Raw genomic sequence first — 22871 nt, forward strand, 5'->3', positions numbered from 1 at the left:
TCCTCACCTCCCATTCCTGACCCACCTTCTAGCACAATCCAGCCCCCTTGGCAAGTAAATGGTAAGGGCTATCTCCAAGCACATCACTGTGGCATCAAAGGGGAAAGCCATGCCTGAGGCTCCCACTATACCAGTGGAAAACGGGGGGCAGCTGACCCCACTTTAGACCTGGCCCTCAGGAGCACAAACTCAAACCCTGCCTTCTTTTTCTTAAGAGGAATGGTGAGACTTTATTGGAGATGGGCATGGATCAAAAGCCATCAGACCCACAGCTGCATGGATTTGCTTTCCTGGCCTTCCAACACTACACCCTTCCAGGAAGCAATCAGCTCAGAAACAGCAAACCCATATGTGAAGCTCCGCTTAGCCTTCTCCCATGTAACAGGAGTCAGGTCTGGTCTTTGATTCGGCAAATGCCCTGCAAATAAATTACACAAGAAACCTCTGATTACATAAAGTGCATTGCACAACGCATTATATAAAACCCAGGTCATGGCCCAATCAGCCAGCACTCGTCTCTCTTACCTCAGGAAAGTAATAATCCAAGGAGTAGCAAGGAAGGGAATGAAAGACGAGGATGCTCTCCTTCTCTTAAGGAGGCATGTGGCACGCACACGGCAATGGTGCCCACCGAGTGCACCTCCACCCCTGTGCTGACCTGAGAGGAGCAGAGCCCAGTCAAAACCTTCCTTTCAGCTCCAAGCCCACCTGCAGGATACCCAAATTGAAGGGAAGGTTATGTGTCCTGCAAGAAACAGCCCTATAATCACTACCACCTCACCATTAACCTCGTCTGGCCCTAATCAGCTTCCCCAGAGGCAGGAGGTATCCATCCACCACTGTAACACACCTTGGAGGGGGGAAATTAGAAACTTCTCTTGAATTCCATGTTCAAAACCCCTGGTTTTCTTTTCTGATTTCAAATCAGCAGGGAACAGCAATGGGTAATGTTTGAATGCTGACAGTAACAGACTAAGTTTCACACCACACAGTGGAAACCGAAATGAAGTGGGAATGCTATGCTGAGTCCAATGCCAGAGATGCCCCCAAGTCATACAACAGAAGCCAAAGGTTCCATTTCTGTGCCTCAATATTCAGATTTTTTCAGTAAAAGGATTTGGGACTCATAGATTTTAACACCCGAGGATCCCACAAAATCAGACCCAGCATTTCCAATCAATTCACCATAGGGACAGCAGGTGGGACCTGCTCCTTCCCTTGGAAAACCTTACTCTTGGAAATCCCTGAAGCTACCTGTGGTTTTTTTACAACCCTTTCAATCAGTCTCAACAGGTCTTGGAGAGGATTTTTGGCTTGCAAGCACTTCAGGGCAGGAAGTGTCTGTTAAACTTTCCATGCCCAGCAGGATCAGATCGAGTCAGCAGGGATCACAGTGAAATTCATTTGCTATTGCTGCTGGTTTTAATGATAACAATGTACATTACAAAGGACAAACACTAAGTCTATAGGGAATATACACAATAAATGAACAGTGAGGTTTCAGCCGTGTTTTGAAGTGCCATGGAAGGGATCAGAGGCAAAGAAGGTTTGAGAACTGCTTGGCCCACTGTGCCAGATCTGCAGAGGAGAAGTTCCTTGTGGCAGTGGGGATACTGAAAGGTGTAAGGAGAGGAAATGCCCTCTTTGAGGGCTGGTTTTGCTGCTGGGCTGGGTTTTTAAAAGGAAGGTGACTGAGATACTGAAAAGTGAAATGGGGACATAGGAACAGCAAGGCCAGTGCAGACAAGTCCTCACGCAATATTTCTGAGCCTTGGAGTGAGATAGTTTCTAATAGGTCTTCCCAGGAGAATGACCATAAAAGAATCCACAGGGAGCTGGGATTCTGTGCAGTGGCACATTTCCCTTGGGTCTCGGAAGTTCCAGCTGCACTGGTTCAGAACCCCTGGTTCAACATGGGAACAGAAAGGTGGGCCAGTAACACGCAGACAGAGGGGGTTATACCTCTCTGCACATCTCAACACAGCAGGCAGCAGACTTAGGGTAAAATAGAAACCAGGAACCTTGCCATGAGTAATAACATCAAAAGAGGTGGAAACAGAGCCAGAGCACCATTTCCTGCAACCAGCCCTGCCCAGGGAAAGAGTTCCCACCGTGTCTCCTGCAGAAACGAGTGAGTCAAGGAGAAGTTACCACAGGCACGACAGGGCATGCGGCTGTGCACAGGCAGGGCAGGGAGGCAGCTTTCCTCCTCAGGTGATGGGAATGGGGAGGATAACCCAGGAGACCTTTTCTACAGCCAAGGTCTCCATACTCTGGGTCAAAGAGGTGCTCAGGAGTGGAGGTACCACAGACAGATGGACATGCCAAAGCCTGGCCGTGGCGCCAGGAGAAGTTCATACACTTGGAACCTGCTTGAGCTCAGTGGCTGCTGTGATTGCAATGGATTTGGGCTGGGGGACAGAGGCAAAGGGGCTGCTCCTAGCTATTCCTTCCACCCATCCTCCTTTTTTCCACACAATCATGTTATCTAGGGGTTATTGAGTACACAATGGGTTTTCTGTGCCAAGGTAAGTTCACTGAGTCACTGGATGGAAAGCATATCAGTGCCACTGGGGAGATAATGCACGTAATGCAAGGGTGAGAGGGCTCTTGCACAAGGCGCTGGGTTCCCGACAATGACTGTCAGAAAGCTGCAGGCTTTTACACTCCAAGTAAAACTCCCTGGCAGACATGAGATGCCAACCCACTGGATGCTCAGTCTGGCCTCATGTCCTGCTTGTCTGATCGGGAAACTGGTTTTGCAGCATGACCAGGGGAACCGGGCCCCTGCGATGCTCACACCAAATCCTCCCTGTGTGTGAAACAGTGTTGAACAGGCACTTCCATTCACACTGTACCCAAAAAGACTGACGTGCACCCACACCGTTTGTGTTCAGGAGATCCCTGCTTACTACCAACACAAGTAGGCTTTGCACTACGACCTGTGCAAAATGAAACAATCACAGGGTCATGTTACTCTTTCCTAAGATGAGGCTTGAAGCTCACACTAACAGAAAGCTCCCATCAAAGTCGAACAAAAGGCAGGATTTGACAATATTTTCTCATAGCTGGTCCTGTCAAGCCTCAGTGACAGTCAGAATCCAGAATCCCATTCGAAACACAGGTTGATGCCTCGCAGGGTGCTTTGTTACTATGGGTAGCAGCACACAACTGAGCAGGCGCAGAGGAGAGGTGAGACCCTCTGGCTGCAGTGGAGCCCTCCATGGGCCATGGCAAGGGCAATGCAGACCGGCACCAGCCTTCCTGCACCAGGGACTTCCTGGGTCAGGGAACCAATGGTGATAAATGCACTTTGCACCAAAAAACAAGGCTCAGAGAACAGTTTCATTAGATATTAGGCAGAAGTTCTTCCCTGTGAGGGTGCTGAGGCGCTGGCACAGGGTTCCCGAAGCTGTGGCTGCCCCATCCCTGGCAGTGTTCAAGGCCAGGCTGGACGGGGCTTGGAGCAATCTGCTCTAGTGGAAGGTGTCCCTGCCCATGGCAGAGGGATGGAACTGGATGAGCTTTAAGGCCCCTTCCAATCCAAACCATTCTATGATTTTATGGTTCTACAACACTTCAAAATCTTGGGGTCAAACCATTCCCCAAAGCCAAGCAATGTAAATTACTAATGGTGTGCTCTTGAAGAAGCAACAACTATGTTGTTACAACATAGGCACTGCACAAGAAGGATTCCTGGCAAGACACTGGTTTTGTCAAGACATAATGCAGAGGAGTCAGTGCTGACCTCCTTCACCCAGTGTTCTTCACCTGATGATCAGGGGAATCCATACTCAGACCCCTTCTCTCCCTAAAGAAATCAGACCTAAGACTGAAGAGATCAGCCCCTGTGTTAACAGTCACCCTGACCATCAGATGGTCAGGGGTGAGATATCCATACCTCTCTTTTGGAAAGCTTTCCCGCTTCGTATGAAGTAATCCAAAAGAGAAAGTGCAAGTCACCTCCACCAGAAAGGGCATGGCAGAGGGCATTCAGCAGGAAGAGATGGTGAGACCCCTTCACATCAATGCCCTCCCAAGTCCACTTCAGCTTTCACGAGACACCTGGGTTCAGGTCTCTGCAGATGGGGAGGGACCTGAACCTGGCTCTCCTGCAACCACAGGGTGGGATAGAGAGGCAAAAAAGGTGAAAATAAGGAAGTAGCTGGGGAAGGAAAGGAAACGAAGTGCAGGAGAGAAGGGACCAGATTATAAACCCTCTCCTGTCTGGACTTAAAGGGGATGGAAATGGTGGGTAGTTGACTTAAACACATGTATTCTCAAACTGGAGCATCTGGGGAATTTGGGGAATTCCCCTGCTATCCACTGTATTGAGGCCAGGGCAATTAATAACATGCTTCCTAGATGAGAATGGCCACTGGAGTTAGAGGCATCCCTGTCCCACAGCAGTCCCCTTCCCCAGGCAGCATTGGAGGCTGTCCGTGCCTTGAGACAAGCAGCAGCGACATTCACAGTGATAGTTACCACTTCACTTAAGCATACAGACATTGTTGTATGTTTCTTGCCACCTTAAAACATTTGCAGCATTTCTCTGTCATATATATTAGTTACCACAAACATTGAGGCATTTTCAGGGCTTTGACAACACGCACAAGGTTAGGCACAGTGTGAAGCCATGATAGAAACAATCCACACCATGTGAAGGGAGGAAGCCCAAGGGATTGGTACCAGGCAAGAGCTTGGCTGCTTGATCCAACTCAGACTTCTGGTTTTATGCCACTCGTCCTGCTCAGAAACTGTGTCTTATAGGGGATCTATTGCTTGGTGCAGACTCTACAAAAATACTTGCATGCCTGGGTTTGACCTGAGCAGAAGCAGCAGTGTTCACCCACAGCTCATGTGAGGAGTGCTGCTGAGCCAGCCTGGTGATGCCCTACGTATGGCTTGTAGCCTGCTCTGCAGGATGGCTCTTGCTGCTTTCGTGCTATAGCATGGGAGACACATCAACATAGTACCAAAGGCTGTGGAAGTAGGTTCTTGGGCAGCTCAGAAAGCAGATCTTTTCCATGTCATCTTCTTCAGCCTTTTACCTTTCTCAATCTATTGCTCATCTGCTGCTAGAGCTTTGGTGCACCACTTGCTGCTCAGCCACCCCCTTATCTTCCTCTATACAGCTCCGCTGGCCAAGGCTAATGAAGTGCTAAAAAGCAAGGGAAGTTGATATCTTCTCGAAGGCATCAGCTATAGGCAGCTATGGGCAGAGTAGATAGGTTGCAGATGTAACATGGGAGCACTCACCTTCACTTCCATGGGTCAACAAGGTCTTCTTTGCACCTTCAGTTGTTGCTCTGCACTCTCCTATCTCGGGGGGGGGGGTGGGGGGGGGTGGCTTCTTCTCACATTGAGATCAATGATAAAAGCAAGGAATAAATAAATAAATTGAGAAAGATCAGCTTATCAAGCCAAGTGCAAACACTATCTAGTCATGCAGAGAACATCTTGAAACGTGCAAATGGGAACTGATAGAGATCCTCTTCCAAGAGCTGAGCCTACTCATAACTGGCAGATTCGCTCGGCCAAAACCACCTCCTTGCATATCCGGGTGTGAGCTCTGCTATCTACTGCTGCATCGTGCACAGCCCAGATCTCTCATGGGCCGTGGGCAATTCTCAGATTAGAGAGAATGGAAGTATCAACAGCAGCAGGTCTGTTGCCTTCGGTAGTCCAGCATGTCAGGGAGCATTTCAGGATAAAAGTGGGGAGAGGAACATGCATCTTTATCTTGTTGCATTCTTGCATATGGAATGGAAGAGATGAATCCCTGTGATGACCTCTGCCTAGCACAGCAAGCCCAACTGGAGGACCAGCCTGTGGATGTCATGCTACAGCCCACCAAAACAGCACCTTGGGAACATCTCTTGGTGTTTTCACGCTACAGAAGGGCTCAGTGCCTTGCAATGACAACTACAATGGAAGAATAACGGCCTCACTTAAAAGAGTCAGGGCTCTCAAAGCACTTCATCTCTCTTCATAGGTAGTCTCACCACTGAAAGAAGCTGAGTCATGGGAAGCCACCTGAAACCTCTCATAGGAAGTACTGGGATGGGGAGGATGCCCAGGAAAGGTGGTCTCACAGCTCACCTCCACTGCACAGGGCACAGCTGAAGGAAGGGGCAGCTTGAGATCAGTCAAGGGGAGGATAATGGGGAAAGACAGCAGCAGGATGAAGCAACGATGTGGGCAGCACAAGGCATAAGCAGGAAAACCTGTTCTTGGGTCAGATTGCTTAGTACAGGCCAGGACTGTATGCTCTGCTCCATTCCTGGCATTACTGGTGCTGATGCCTGCAGAGCAAACCCCAGCATTCAGAGATGTGCAAGGCAGGTGGACAGTAACCATCAAGGCTGATCGCTGGCATCACCCATCCATCTCCACATCCAGCAGTTCCCATCCTGGGCTTGTCCATCCTGCTTGGTGGAGGGGGCTTTGCTTTCACAACCACACCAGATCCTGGTTGAAAGGCTGTGCCACCCAGTGCGGTGCAGGGCAGGGACACCTCACGCAAGCACTGCTTGATGGAGGATGGTGGTAGGAAGGAGGTAAGAGGTGGCACAGGCAGAGCAGGCAGTTAGCAGAGGGGTACAGCACCCAGTGGCCAGTCCTGCTTGTTCAACCTCCTCTCAGCCCCACACAGCCCCCTCAGCACGCATGAGGTGCTCAGGGCAGAAGAGTGAAGGAGCAGCAGGATGGTGTGACTGTGCTCAGCTTGCTTGTGAGGGGCTTGGATGAGTCAAACCTGCCAAGGATGGATAATGCTTTGCCTTGAAAGTGTAAAGCAACCATTTATTGGCCAACACACATACACAAAGGATAGCTAGGACCTTCTGAGCTCCTAAGCTACCATGCTCACCGCCTTGAAAGGGTGCCCAAAAAGCCTTTGCTGGCCAGGGACTGTCGGTTGGTCTTCACACCTCTTAGGGATGGTCCCACCATGGTGCCCAACAAACCCTCTGACTCCCTGCATTTTTCCCTTAGGACTTTACACCTTTCCTTGCTGCTGCTTGACCATCCCACCTCCATCTGCAGTCTTATCTTTCCCAGCGTGGCCATTTCCAGAACGTGGACAGGGTATGGCAGGGACACAGATGGGGCTTTGGATTCAGCGATCTGAGAAGTGGGAACAGGGTATTGTCCATAGATGGGGTTACAGAGAGATGGGGCTGGGGTGGAGAGGAGGGGCAGCCTCTCTATGCCTTTTGCTTGAGCTGTTCGACCTCACAAGGTAAAAAAGAGTCCCTTGAACCAAAGAGCACATAAGAGCAAGCACAGCTTCACTGTGAGTCATCTCTGCCGTAAGACAGGAAGGTGAAGTTGATGTTTCCCACCCTCTGAACACAGAGGACAGTCTGTCATTGCCAATTCGTGCCAGGACAGCATCTCTTGTAGGGTAAGAGACACAGAACCTTCAGGGACTGCACAAGACAAAGTGCAGCCGAAGAGGAGCAAGCACCACAGCAAAGCTGATATGTGGTCCCCAGCTGCATGTCCTATGTGACATTCAGCAACATCCCTTTGATGTGAGGTATCCCTGCTCATGGCAGGGGGGTGGAACTGGATGATCTTAAGGTCCTTTACAACCCAAACCATTCTATGATTCTATGAAGTCCCTGCTTAATGGGGTCAGGGCAAACCTGCCTGCAGAGCCAGGACCCAACCTGCACATAGAAAGCACAGGCAATGTTCAGCTATCCGCTGGAGACCACTGCTTGGATGTGTCACCACTGCGGTTCCGGGTGGATTAAAGATGAATACAGGAACTTCACACTGCTGCCACATTCCCACTAAACTCACACCTACCTCTGGAGCAGCCTATGTTCTTCGTGCTGCTGCAGAGAGACGTTGCCACCAGCTCTTCCTATCCCAGCCTTTCCTCTGGTATTGCAGCAAACATGACACAAAGGCCTCTCTGCTCCCATCCCATGCCCAGACGATGGTCACGCAGCTCCACTTGAAGGTTGGTGGGAAGGAAGATGCTGCCCTCCATCCTGCCTGGCTGCTTCCCCAGCCAAGTGGACACACTCAAGGTATGAGCTGGATGGGCACTGCTCATGCAGTGGGTTCTCCTCTGAGGGCTTTGGAGGTCTTCCTGGGTTCAGGCTGTTCTAGCACGCAGTACAAGAGTAACCCAAAACACAAGGGTTCAACTGAAGATGGGTTTTCTACAGAAGGCAGCATGGGCAAAGCAGGGCAGCGCAAGTTCTTGATGTTACATCTCTGCCCATCATCCTCGTTACCAGGTTAGGTATTTTTGTTGGCAATACACACGGGCTGGATTCACATCTTTATAACTTGGTGTGGGTGATCTCCAAACAGACCTCACCTCCCCTGGCACCAGCATGTTGCAGCACCCCTGCCCAGCACACTAAGCTCCTCGTCATTGCTGCTCAAACCCAGAAGTTCAGGGACAAGCAAAACAGTTTTCTCCTCTAGGGAGCCCCAGATGGCTGCTCTAGCAATAAACTCACCTCTGCATCTCCCAGTGGAGACTGTTGAGTTTCATTTCTGGGAGGACAACACCTTCCCAAAGGCTGCAGCCCAGACCCATGTGCCCCAGCGGTACCTGTTCAGACTGCAAATCCCAGCCCAAGAGAGGCCTTGCCAAAATTCCTGAGGAAACACTTAACACCAACAGTTACGGGATTGCTGGAAGCGCTGGCACGAGCACTGACGTTGGACGTTGCTGAGCTTTTCACAGAAACCTACCAACAGCGCTGTGGTTTCACGTGAAACTCAAGACACGTGAGTCTGAGTTTCACCGCAGGGTTTCGGTGTCACCCTCAACAACAGGAGCTGGACACCGCTGCGGGACGTGGCTGAGGCAGCACCAGGACATCAGGATGGTGGCAGGAAGCAGGGGCAGCCTCTGGCCTCTGCAGGGCTGGGGCAGTTGGTTCAGGAAGCAGAGGGGATCTGGTCTGCCCTGTACCTGTGATAATGGGGTGCCCTGGCAGCCGGCAGTCCCAGGTTTCAGCTCACTTCCCATGGCAGGGAGGCAGTGCAGCCCTCTCCAGCTTGCACTGGGAATGCAGCAGAGGCATGGGATCATCATCCTTGGAAGTGTTCCCAAACCGAGTAGATGAGTCCTTCAGTGACACGGTTTAGTGGTGGTTTTGGCAGTGCTGGGGTAATGGTTGGACTTGATGATCTTAAAGGTCTTTTCCAACTCCACTGATTCTATGATTCCATGTGAGGATGGGACCTGGCTCGCAAGCCACAGAATGCAGCTGGGACCTAGGCTGGCAGCCCATGCACCTCTCCACCACCAGCCTGACCCGCTGCGATGCTCACCGAACCCAGCACACCTCCATGCTGACTGCCTCCTCCATCCCTGCCACCAGCACTGCCACTGCAAGCAAAAGCATCACGCAGCCTCCCATCTCTCACCCTGCATCCCCAAAACACTGTGGCTTGTGCATTCAGGGCTGCTGGCAGGCTCATTTCCCACCATCAAACACAATACAGCAGCCCCTATTTCCAGAGGTGATTGCCTTGAAGGGGCAATCCCTCTGCTCAGACAGGGCTGTTCTGCCCTTACTGCAGGAGGTACAGCAGCTTTGCAGCGTCCCATGCCCATGGAGCTGCACGCCAGCTGCCCGAAGTGCAGAAAGAGCCTCGCAGAAGCGTGTTAGAGGCTGATAGTTTATCTTGGATTGCTTCTGAGCACTGGCAATCCCACACCCTTTGGAAGAAAACCCCCTTGGCGGCTTCGAATGTTGTTCTCCAGGAGCAGCAGGAGGCACATGCAAGTACCTCCATGCTCAGGAACAAGCTCTCTGTGAGCTGCTGCGCTGCTCTTTCCAGCCTGCAAAGACCCGAGAGAGTGCCAGCTCCTTGGAAGAGGGGACAAGAGTGGCTGGAGCCATGTCCCTGCTCCCAGCCCTGAAGGCAACTCTCCCTGTGACTGAGTCCCTGTCACTTTATAAGCCTCACAGCAGACAGCTGAGGTGGGAAGATAAAGGCAGCCACGTCCCCACACCACCAGACCACGGCTGCAAGGCGTTTTCATAATGCTTTTCACATACAGGTAGAAAAGAGCGCAGCCATGCAGGGGAACTGCTGGGTTTGCCTCCCACCTCGGCCCTGGGGACATGAGGGAATGGCTGCTGCACTGGGGAAATGATGCAGGCATGGCAGGGAACACAGGTTTGGAAAACACCAATATTTTCCACAGCGGAGTGGCAGGATCAATGCCACAGTCCCACCCTGGGATGGACAGCACACTGATGGGGGAAGACACACTGCTGGATGCTTTTGTTGAGGTATGAGGTGAAGTCCACATCCACAGCAGGTTAAAGAGCAGTGGAAGGGGCCCTGGAAGTCCATCTCATTGTGAGCCAGGATAAGTGAGAAAGGGACCATACAATCATAGAATGGTTTGGGTTGGAAAGGACCTGGAGATCATCCAGTTCCAATCCCTTGCCATGGGCAGGGACACCTCACACTAAACCATGTCACCCAAGGCCCTGTCCAACCTGGCCTGGAACACCACCAGGGATGGAGCATTCACAACTTCTCTGGGCAACCCATTCCAGTGCCTCACCACCCTCACAGTTAAGAACTTCCTTCTTATATCTAACCTGAACTTCCCCTGTTTCAGTCTGAACCCATTACCTCTTGTCCTGTTACTACAGTCCCTGATGAAAAGTCCTGTCCCAGCATCCTTATAGGCCCCTTTCAGATACTGGAAGGCTGCTATGAGGTCATCACACAGCCTTCTCTTCTCCAGGCTGAACTTTCTTATCCTGTCTTCATACAGGACCATCCTCCTGCCTCAGATGACAGAGACAGGTTTCCTCCATTTGGAGGTTGGAAGTAGATGAGCTTTAAGGTCCCTTCACACCCCAACCATCCCTTGATTCTATGAAATTTCCCTGTGTCCATGCAAGGGAGGGACATTGAGAAGTGCACAGGGGAAAGGAAAGGTTCCTGCAATAGGACTGCCAGGGGTGGCACAGAGGCAGGAGGACTGTAACCTTTCTGGAGCCCCAGGTTGTCACAGCAGGAAGCTCGGTGTTCGGTTGCCCATTATTCCACCTGGCTGAGCCTTTAGCAAAGCTAATCCCCACCGACAAGACCTAACAGAGAAATCTGGCTCAGCCCTGTGCCGTAGGACAGCCTCCCACACCAGGCACTCCTGCCCTGTTAGCGCTCATCCCACTGGATGAAGGAAAGACCCCACCACAGGCCCCCTCTGCTCTTCCTTTGGTTTGGGAGGGTCAGGGTTAGGACAGGGTCTGCTGCTCCCTGGTGTCACTACAGAGCTGTCAGCACACCAGCAACACAGCACCCCTCATCCCTTTGCCCTGTAACACCATCAGGATCTTCACGGACACAGTGACCTGATGGCAGCACCTCCATCGTGACCATGGCCTTGCTCTGCATTAACACAAAGCAAGTCAGCATTCAGCAAAACCAACATGCTTTGACAGGGAAGAGCCAGCAAGTTACAAACTCCCAGCCCAGCAGAGCCACCGCTGTAGTTTTCCTCCCAAACACTGCAATTCTCAGCACTTAACACACATGGAAACAGTGGATGACTAACCCAAGAGGGAGAAACTCCAGCTCATAAATCAACCCTGTTCCTCACTTCTGTCATGTCCCTTGTTAGCACTCCCTCAGCCTTTTCGGGCACATCAAGAAGCAACACGAACATGAACAGTTTGCCTGGTACCTCCAGCAGCACAGGAGCCACCAGCACAAGGTGTGAGTGTTTCTGTGCTGGCTCAAGGCTCAGCATCCCGTTAGTGACTGCAAACGAAGCTCCGAGGAGCAGATCTTCTCTCTCCCACTCTCTGGTGGGCAGAGGCAGTGAGTTTGCTGAACCTGATCACAATGCTCAGCAGGGAAGAGAAGTAATGGGGAGATCCTTGATGCATCCCTGTTTCATTCCTCTGCAAGAGCCCACCACAGCATCACCAGTCACGCAGCCATGCTCATGGCCAATGCTTACTTTTCTCCTAGTGGCTGCTGAGCCTTTAGCACTGGGGTCTGCCACAAAGACTCCATGGCACTGGAGGCTCCATCTTTGCACCAACTCTTATGGTTTGAGCAACTTACAGCTTCATCCTGCTCCCTGGACAGCCAGCAACCAGCATCACTTCCCCCATTGCCAAACTGACCTTTCTTTCCCTTTCCAGACCACGTTTCTCCCATTATTTCAAATCCCCCATCAGACCTTTCAACTTCCGCTTCCCTATGGTGCATCCTGCACTTGCAAAGTTCCACTCTCACCACTTGAGCAGCATCTCTCTGCCTTCCCTTGGAGCCTAGGCACGGCAAACGCTGCTGCCTGCCAGAGCCACTTGGCTATTGTTGCTTCCTGAAAGCTGCTGCTTCGCCTGGGAAAACGCCACTTCAGGTCCAGAATGTTTTCCTGATAAGAGGAAACAAGCCATCCCACAGCCAAGTAGCGTGGCCACTGTGGGACCAGCAAACTAGGGGAGAATATTCCCTTTCTGTGCCAAAAAGCAGGCAGTCACTGCTTCCCCAGCCAGCAACAGGAATTTAGCCTAAAGACTTTCAAAAATGATCAGTGACTGTGAGTGCCGGAGTGCAATGGAGACACGTGTTTGCCTCCAGGATGTAAGCCTGAAGTCAGACACCAGAGAGACCCCAAACCACATCTGAAAAGATCTAGGTTTGGGACCCCAGTGAGCAAGGGCTAAACAGCCTTGGGTGACAGGGTTTAGTGTGAGGCATCCCTGCCCATGGCAGGGGGCTGGAACTGGATGATCTTCAGGTCCTTTCCAACCCAAACCATTTTATGATTGTATGATTCATCAGGCAGGAAAACCCCATAGCACTCAACCTGTTCTGATCATCCCATCACCCCAGCTGCATTTCATCCAGCTTCCTCTCAGAAATCTTGTGATTGCCACCCAAAGATATCAAGGGTGCTTGGCAAGCAGGGGTCTGGTGGCAGAAAAAGGGTTCCATCCATCACCCCTTCCCCTGAACCAGCACCTGCTGCCTCCCAACAACTGCTTTTTCAGAAAGTATCCTTGCAAAGTGTGAGCTGATCCTATTAGGAGAAAGCTGCCCAAAGGGAGGCTCAGGTGGACATAAAGCTTTTGGGAAGGTCTGCTAGAAAGCAGATACTCTGAGCACTGTCTTGACTGACCCCATCCACCCACTAAGCACATCAGTGTTGCTCCAGCCTTGCATTTGAAAACACATCCCCAGTTGTGCTTGCCCCCCATGCATGGAAGACTCGCCATAAAGAGCTTCAAAGGTAGCTCTGCAAAATCAACATGCTAGCAGTGGCAACATGTCAAAGCCCATTGCTATTGCCTCAGCTCCAGCACTTCCCTCCCTTTCCCCTCATCCCACCTCTTGTGACACGACGAGGCATGGGCTTTTCAGGGCAGCTCTGTTTGTACAGCTCTTGTTTACGGACTGGACCATGGCTAAGCAAACACCTGCAAGCAAGCGAGTGCCCACTCACTGCTCTGGAAGTGAAAACCCAGCACTGGCTGTCAAACAAGCGTGCTCTGAATAACCCAGGCCCTGCCCCACGTTTCACAATAGAAATTAGTCACAGAGCAGCAACTAAAGTAGTAAATCACGCAACAGGGGATTAAGTTCCAATGGGGACCTCATTTATCCTCTCCTGTGTACCCAAGACATGTCTTTCATTGGATCCGGCCTCGTCAGCCCCCCCTAGAGGCACAGGGACCCTGTGCTCCTGAGGCAGAGGTGCTTTGCATTTTGCTTCAGGTAACAATCATTGCTTAAGGAGTCAGAAAGCACCAACACCCAATTCCTAAGAGCAACCCCAGGCTTTCCAGCTAAATCTCAAGGTGGTTTTGTCCACCCACATTGGCCACAGGGATCTGGCTTCAGTGGATGATAAAACATGCAGTGTCTGACTGTACAAGCAAGGGCTCCAGAATGGCGCAAAGGTGCCTTTAAATATTTGGATCCTGGGGAATTTGGGGCATTGAGAAGTTATTCTTCGCCTGAAAGAGGAGGCAGGAGCCAATGGATCAACCCTGGGTTAACAGTGGTCAGTTTTGCCAGTCTTGAGTGCATTTCTTTTAAGGACTTTGCTGAGATACCAGCATCTGACACCAAAATGGACCTTAACACCAGCAAACATCTGCAGCACAGGCCTAACCTGGGCTCACATCTGGATGCTGAGCACAGTGGCGTTACATTGTGAAATACTAGCAGGTTGGTACTTGTAGGAGGGTTTGGTTACCAGTGAGTTCATTTTAGAGGTCCCTTCCAACCTGGGCTGTTCTGTGATTTTATGATCTATCATCGGTTAACTTGGCATTGTTATTTCTGCAGACGGGTAGCCTGGACACTTCCTGGCCCTTTGCTGCATGCAAACGGCAGTGTTTTAACCAAGAATGGAGGAGCAGAGAGGGATCCAATACAGGGTACCTTGAAGTTAAACAGTTTTACATCATTTTAAAGATAAAAAGGAAAAGGAGCAGCGACACAATACTTGATGGTGTAACAGAAGCAGATAAAAGTAGAAGTGCTGCAGGGCTACCCCTTCAGGGTATATCCTTCACATACCCCATGAGCTACCCCACCACCAGTTGGGCTGGGGAGGACAGAGTAGGGGGAATTATGGCACTGCTCGGGTGCAGAAGCAAAGACCATCTCTCTATAAATACTCCCATGCAGGGAATGAGTGGCTCCATCCCATGACAGACCTGGGGAAGGGGAAGCACGACCTTCCAGTCCGCCAGATGTGGCAAGGGGCTGGAGCTCTGCTCCCCTGTGAGCTAACACAGGCTTCAGCATACACCTCTGCCCTAGGGAAAAGCACAGATACATGCAGGGAGGAGAGCGCCCTGGCCTCAAACCATTCACATCCACAACATACAGCAAGGGGAAAAGCAAGGGCAGGACAGGACACGGAGGGAACAGGCAGAGCTCTGGCACAGGCACCAGTGCAGCAACTCGAGCGTTGTCCAATAGTGGTGATGGCAAATTTGCAGGCAGGAACCCAGTGTCAAACTGCGTGCTCAGAAGGAAGACAATCACAAAAAGCAGCAACAGACTGACTGCCAAGGAAAATTACAGCCCCTGCTGAAGGTAGATTGGGTGATTCCAACATTGTGAGGATGACAAAACAGAACAAAGAGGAGCTTAAAAAATAATCCCTACTTCACCACTTCTGAAAGATGTTTAAATCACTGCCTGCATCTTGTTTGCTAATGGACCTGTCACCAGCTTGTCAAGCTGCAGGGGTCATGGTAACAACAAAAAATACTGCTTCGTTCTCAGGTTTGACATATGCTTTTGATGTTTTCATTTTAGGTGTACTCAATCTATTGCAAGTAATGGATTTCACCCACAGCCTTCCTCAGCCGTGGGCACAGGGAAGAGAGAAAAATGTTTCTTGCAATTTTAATATAGCAGATGTACCCCAAAACCAGAGAAGCTGTATACATGGATCTATTCTGTAGGACTCACTGTACCTGCAAACACTGGATCAACAGGCACTAGGTAGACAGCACCAGCCCGTTGCCCCATCTCTGCCACAACCTGCTTTTAGATCCTCCAGAGAAAAATCGAGAATCAAGTTGTGGATGCCCTGCACAAAGACTCAGACCCACTTTCAACAGTTGGAAAGGCCAGTAGGCCTTGAAGAAACAGATTTAAAATATCATCTGAAATGCTGCTTACAAAGCAACAACTGTCTAGTTAAACTGCATGAACATCCACTTGCTGTTCCAAGCTTGATCTGGTTTTGGTTTCTGTACTACCTACATGTCATGAAGTCTGTTTTCTTTATTCCACATGTGATTCCCTAGTGCTTTGCTGCTGGAATATCTGTGTGCTGCTGCTATCAGAGGAGAGAATGGGGTTAATGTATTTGTTCCCTTTTCTCTGTCTCCTTCCGTACCAGGAGTTCCCATGATAATTTCACACAAGAGAAATAATCCTGTACCCCTGCTCAGAGTAGGGGCACCACTGGCACTAGGAACCACATCCAGCTGGATTTTGAGTATCTCCAAAAGATGGAGAATCCACCACTCCCTTGGGCGCCTGTGCCTGTGTTCAACCACCCTCATTGTGAACGAACTATTGTAAGTACATTTTCCTGCATTTCAACTCATCCCACCATTGGGCACCACCAAGAAGAGCCTGACTCAGTCTTCTGCACTCCACCATCAGGTATTAAACACGTTGCCAAGGTTCCCCGAGCCTTCTCTTCTTCAGGCTCAGCAAGCCCAGCTCTTGCAACTCTCCTCGTAGGATGGAGGTTTGCATACCAGAGGTGTCTCACCAAGACTGCACAGAGGGGAATAACCTGATCATTTTTGAATGGCTCAGTGTTTCTCTGGTTTTGTTAAACACTACAATAAGCAGCAGATATAAACTCTCTACTGAACTAGGAAACTGCCTTTCTAATGCACACTTCAGATGCAATTTTCAGGCCTTGACATTCTCATGTGAACACAGTTTTGTTTCCTACAACGAACAAGAACACCTTCAAAAGCTTTCTCCTCTCTTTATATTTTCTTCAAAATAAAAAGGCATTTGTATTCTTTAAAATAGGAACAGGTCTCGTCAATTTTCTGAACAAGGCATATAAAGATAAATAGAATAAAACACACAGTTCTGGGATTTAAAAAGCCAAAAGCCTTTCCTAGGACTGATTTATAAAAAGGAACAGTTCCAAAGTGAACAAACTGCTTCAGGATAGGTCCCTCTGACACCTCAGATAGTGTGGCTCACACAATAGCATGTGAGCAGTGACCTCAGATACTCCATTTCTCCGTACGAGCCTCCACACTCTTCACCAGGCCTTCTCCCAGAACCTCAAAGTCCTCCAGAATTGCTTCCACGTTGGGAACACAGACGAGCTTGTCGTTCAGAGTTGTCACCATCCTTCCTTTCATGTTGGATGCCTGCAGGACACACACAAATATTGCACAAATGGGAGGACCAGCTCAGAACTGCTTTGCAACCTCTGCAAGTCCTTAATAAGAGAACTGCTCTCCTGCCTCATCATATCCAACCCCTGCCACACCACTACACCCCATTCTCACTTCTCAACACCATCAGTGCTCATTATTAGAGCTAACAAAGTTCAAGAGTGGCTCTTCTAGCCTCTTTCAGGGTTTACTTCTGGAGCCACAGTCCAAAGACCACGAGGGAGAGAACTAATGGCCAGGAGCACAGTGGAGATGGGAACAGTCTGCAGACGCATGGCAGAGCCTCTCTAAGCAGAGCAGATGGACTATGCAAAAGGGACCACACTGTAATGCTAAGAGCTGCTGTGGCTCTGCTCTTTGGTGAGTGCAAAGACCTTGAGTAGGAAGAGACCCTTAGCTCCACCAGAGGACAAACTCTCCATGTTTAATCAAGCCACCCTCAGCTCAGACACAAGCATCTCCTCTCATTTCACTCCTGTGAATAACTAGGTTTCACAACTTCAGCTAGGCTGAATGGCCAATGTCCTCTGGCCATGAAGACAGGGGAGGTAAATCACCCAGAGACTGACAGTCAAAGAGCCTGGGCTGCCAACTCTGAGCCATGAGTCACTGGTTTCTTTGCGTCTTTCCTTCATAGAAAGCAGCATGAATCACTCCAGCATGCCTCACACCTAGCCACCCTCTAGTTTGCCAACCCACACAGTGTAGCTGGAAAATATTTCTATCCATCGATAAGACTCAGGCTTGACACCCTAACTTCTTGTGGGTTGGGTATTTCTGGGTAAGATGCCCAAAGCCACTTGGATGGGACAGCCTGCTGTACACAAGAAATGTCTCTGGCAAACAAGGCATGACCCACCTCCTAGGAGGTGACCAAAGAATTGCATCTGGGACAGAGATCTCTGTTCTGACCCATGATTATGGTGCTGGGGCTTGTCCAGCGACAAACGTTCCCTTCTCAGCTCTGCTGGTGAGCCCTGTCTTGGTTTCACCCTTTCTAAGAAGGGACAGAAGTATGAGCTCCATTTCTCAAACAGCCTTTGGGCTGACAGGAGTTAGACAAAGCAATTACAATGCAGAAAAAGAAAAGCTTTCAGGCCATAAAATAACATGAAGCTTGAAGCAGTCAAAAACTCACCTTAAAAGGCTGAGGCTGAAAGCTCAAAGGTTTCCACAAAACTGCAATCACTTCTCCACCATGCTTGTCGTAGAAGAACAAGGCAAGATCACTGAAGGCATCCTGGATAGAAAACAGAGACATCCCATAGCCAGAGCCCATCCATGATTCAGTCTCCTTGCACAGGGACACACTGGACCTCCACAGCAGCCAGGACCAAAGCTGCAACTCTTCCAGTGACTTCCCAACAAGGAAAGCAACTAGCAGTCCACAGACAAGACTTAGGTGCTTCTCGCTGCCTCTTTTCCCCCAGCCTTGATGGATACAGTGCACTGCCTCCAAGTTTTGCATGCAGACATCACCACTGGCTACCTCTTGCTGTTCTAGAGAGCACAAACATGATCCACCACCTCCCATGGTCTTGCAAGAACACCCAGAAATCAGCATCTAGCTTTAGGACACTGAACTCATTAGGTGACAACCCACTGAGTGTTCATCAGTCCATGGTCCCCCATCAGATGGATCTGGCACTACCTGTCTTATTCCAGTGGCCCAATAGCCACGTCCAACACTTCACAGTGCATCAGATGGCAAGAGGTGGGTTCCTGCCCAGCCTGCAATCCTGCCACAACACATCCAACTACCTGGCAGCAAAACCAAACCCCAGTAAACGACCTTCACTGGAGGCCTGCATCTCAAGCTCTGCAGTATGCACAACCAAGGTATCAAAGCTACTTCTTCCCACAAGATAAATCCCACATCAGAGGGTGCTGTCAGCACACAACATCCCAAAATGAAACATCAGCAGAAAGGTTAAGTAACACAGTCTTCTGAGGTGCAAAGAGATGGAATGCTCAATGGAGGCACTGCAGAAATCTGCCCTCCTTGCCTGTGTTTCAGCAGCTGTGTCAGTGAGTAGCTCCTTTGGTGGTGCTGGGCAGCAGAGGTCAGAAAGAGACCCTGCAGAGGGAGACAACTGAAGTTGGCAGTCTGGTTTTCCCCAAGCTGATGCAAGCTGGATTCCAGTGCCACAAGGAGGCAGGGATGAGAACTGTAGGAAAAGCAATGCTGTGTGCAAGCAACTTTCCTAACCTTAATGTCTGGCCTTACAGCTCAGCACCAACACACTGGCACCTGGAGAGATCACACCCTGAGCACAGCTGACCAAGACAGCTAAGAAGCTGCTTTCTGACACTTGTTCATCCTGGAGGTTAACATCAGGCAATGGTACATGCTTACTGGGCTGAGCGAACAGCCTCCAGTATCAGTACAGGACAAGTTTCTCTGCATGGCCTCACCACTTCTGCAGCAACCTACTGGAAGAAATACAGACCCTCTGCTCCCTCTTCAGTTTTCTCCCCTATCCCCTTAAGTTTCCTCAGCTGCAACTCTGCCATGCTCTTACAAAGAGAGGTCTCTGTTGGAATCACTGTATCATACGGATGAGCATGAAAAAAAACATCAACCACAAAGGCAAGCTTGGAAGGGTCTTGTATGGGCGTACCAGGATTGCACTAGGAGGAGAAAAAAGTGGATTTGGCTGGTATCCCAAAAGGGATCCCAAAGGGTGGAGTAGCATTTTAAGAGTAAAGACCTGATAAGCAGGGAGGAGTGGTGCTGTCTGCAACCTTCAGAGCCAGATTTATGAGTCTGGACTTGAAGCATCACAAACAGAGGGCAAAGAGGTTAGGCCATCAAGCTGAGAAGAGACCAGCCAGCTCACCCAACTTCATGGGATCTTCACAAGGGCAAGGCTGGTCAAGGCATTATCTCACCAAACTGGCTAGGAAAACCACTGTCTAAAAATAAATTGAGAAAGAGGCAACCCGCCCTGGCATTTCTCTGCTGACAGCAATGGGTTATGCTCAGAGCCCAGGCAACAGGGGAAGACTCCTCCTTTTACCGAAAGGCAAACAGTGACTGGGAGGGAAAGCTCAAAGAAAGGCAAGAAAGCTCAGGGCACACTGACCGCCAACATGCTTCTTTCTGAAACATGGGAGCAGAGCATGTGAGAATCTCAGAAAGCCCCTCTATGGGATAAGGTCTTGAGTGCCATGCAATGCTCCCTATGAGAATGGTGGTTTTTTATAGGCATGTCTTGCTGGGCAGGAGCCAGAATGCCAGGAAAGGAGCACTCCCAGCTCATTTCCCAACAAAACCACTGTGCAGCCCGATACCCAAGCACCTTGTATCCAGACAGCAGAGAGCAGAGGGCAGATGTTGAAAGGATGGCTTTGCAGTCATGCTGCTCCCAGCATCATACCCCTGGTAGGGCTTTGGGCTGGCTGCACTGAGCTGTGGAGATGCACATGCAACTCTTGGGAAACTGCAGTATTAAAAGGGTCTGGTGTATTAGTCACTGTGCTTCAGTTTGTACAGAGGCTTGGGGAATAAAAACAAACAGTTCACCTCCCTTTCCACATCCCATGCTCCATGCCCAGTGCCACTGGGCTTGCCTGAGCCTGCTAACACCTTCCTTAAGGGAAAGTTTAAGAGAAGAGAGAGAAAATGCATGGAGTGCATTTAACCCCTATTCCCTTCTCAAGCTGCTGTATCTTCAGTTATACTCCAGCTTTAAAGGCTTAGGGAAAGCTCTCCCTGCTCAGGAGGATCCCTGCCATCAGCAAAACCTACAGCAGGTCCCTATCTTGCAGAGACATGGGGTACTTGCATACTCAGTGCTGTGTTTAGGAAGAGCCTCATTGTCTGGGGAAGGGGTACATGCTGCTTGGAAGAAGATTCGCTCAAGGTCTGTAAGGAGCCATCTGTGCTGTAGGAATGAAAAGATGGAGAAAGGTGGTGAGTAAAACAATACCCTGATCTAAAATGGGATTACTGGATTAAGCAGCTCCAGCCGAAGCGTGGATTTTGCAATGAGGTAAGCGCTCACTGCTAGTTAAGCAACTCCACTGTTGTTGTTTAGGGGTGGGTTTTTTTAACCTAACCATTTTCCCACTCATTTTTTCACTGTTCTTACCCAGAGATCAGGCTCATTGCATAACAGCTGCTGAAAAAAGAACATATTTTCAGAGAGGTCTCCACACCCAAAATGCTCAGGTGTCAAACACATCAATCAACATTTGCTCAGTGCTTAGAGCATTTTAAATGCTCTCAGCAAGGGAGCTACCAGTATAAAACGCTATTAAAGCTACTTAATTCAAACAAACTACATTTGTGGTTAACACTTTGAGGTCCTTGTCATCCCACTGCAACCTGCCCTGATGCTCATAGGCTATGTGACACAGACAGAGCCTTCTCCCACACCCAAACAGAGCAAGGAGCACTGTCAAGAAAACCAGGCTGGGGTTACTTCTGCATCAGATGGGTCTTAAAAGAGAAAAGAAACCTGGGTGTTTGCTTTGGGATTCAGCTAGTAAAAGATATTTCAAACTATCCAAGCTTTTTCATCTCAAGTGCCTCATCATAGCCACATAAGCATCCTTGACCCAGAAGTTTGGGGCAGCAGCAAAGAAGTATGGCACGGAAAAAAGCCATCCATGTTCTCCTGGTTGTATTAGCAAACATGCCTTGTCCACTAATCCAGAAGTCATCCAAGACTAATGTGTTCAGTCACTTCCTACAGGACAAATCCTACAGGACCTCTGGGAAAGCATTACCAACACAGAAGAAATGCAACCACAGGTACCCTCAGGGCTCACCAAGGAGCTAAGCCAGTGTGTGCCCACATATGTGCCACACACATGTGCATCCACTTCCAACCCTGAGCACTATGCTAAGGGTTGTAAGAGCAGGCAATTTCCTGTCACCTCTGCTCCTCCAAGCAAGCAGATCCAAACAGGAATGTCTCCTCGATGCTACCAAAAGTCCACAGAGACTTTCAGGTCATCTCTGCATGTCTGGAGCTGCCATGGGAGTCAGCCCTGTCAATTAAAATAGGAAGGGAACAGTCTGACCTGAAAGGATTTCACCAGTTCCAGGTACATCCCATAACCATAGCTTATACACTGTAAGAGGCCGAGAATTTTCAGTATCGTTAATTCCTTCCTAACATGCAGTAGCAAGATACACATTCCTACACCATGGGAGGATGAAAGGAAAGGGCTGCAAGTATTCCAGATAGGTCTTGTCTGAAGGTACAAGAAATGCAAACATTGTTTTAGAGGGAAGGATGTTTACAATAAAGCAGGAAACACCCCCAAGCACAAGATAGGCAGCTCCATTGCCAGGAGCTCTTCCACAGGCACATGCAGCCAGAGAAAGCTAAATCTCAGTTAAAGAAAGCACCTCACGTTCAGTGACCTAGTGAGAACAAGACCAAGTACGAAATGTTAGCTTTTTTAACAGCCATTACAGAAATGAAGATGGACATCGCACAGGCAGCTTCATACGAGTTTCCCAACCATGAGAGAAGAGCTCTGGACCTCAGGGAGGTAAGCAGGGCCTTTGGGCTTTCTGAGCTCCTGAATGCACGCAGATGGGCATGGCAAGTATATCTACGAGTCTTGTGTCCTCTTAAATCTGGAGGACAGCCAAGCCACCTTGGTGCAAAAGCAGCACTGACCTGAATTGGTGGGTGAGGCTCTGCAGCTAAAAAGCCACCACAACACAAGACCAGCAGACATGGAGCAGATTCTCCTGGAAGGCATGCTAAGGCACATGAAAAACAAGGAGGTGGTTGGTGACAGCCAGCATGGCTTCACTAAGGGGAAATCCTGCCTGACCAATTTGGTGGCCTTCTATGATGGGGCTACGAAACTGATGGACAAGGGCAGAGCAGTTGACGTCATCTATCTGGACTTGTGCAAAGCATTTGACACTGTCCCACACGACATCCTTGTCTCTAAATTGGAGAGACATCAATTTGATGGATG

The 22871-nt window shown here is 49.8% G+C and overlaps 1 protein-coding gene across 2 annotated transcripts in view; it reads right to left on the reverse strand.

Annotated features, from left to right (window-relative positions):
* Positions 1-16479: 16479 nt before the first annotated feature.
* NOL6 (nucleolar protein 6) overlaps positions 16480-22871 on the reverse strand; it is a 28351-nt gene continuing 21959 nt past the window's right edge. For both annotated transcript variants that reach the window (XM_080637654.1, XM_080637656.1), the window contains 2 exons: positions 18061-18162; positions 16480-16895 (listed from right to left, as the gene is read on the reverse strand). In XM_080637654.1, coding sequence (XP_080493780.1) covers positions 16746-16895; positions 18061-18162 — 252 coding nt within the window. In that variant the 3' untranslated portion in view covers positions 16480-16745. The remainder of the gene's footprint in view (positions 16896-18060; positions 18163-22871) is intronic.

The sequence above is a fragment of the Psittacula echo genome (genome assembly GCF_963264785.1).
Source record: "Psittacula echo genome assembly, chromosome: Z".
Classification (NCBI taxonomy): Eukaryota; Metazoa; Chordata; class Aves; order Psittaciformes; family Psittacidae; genus Psittacula; species Psittacula echo.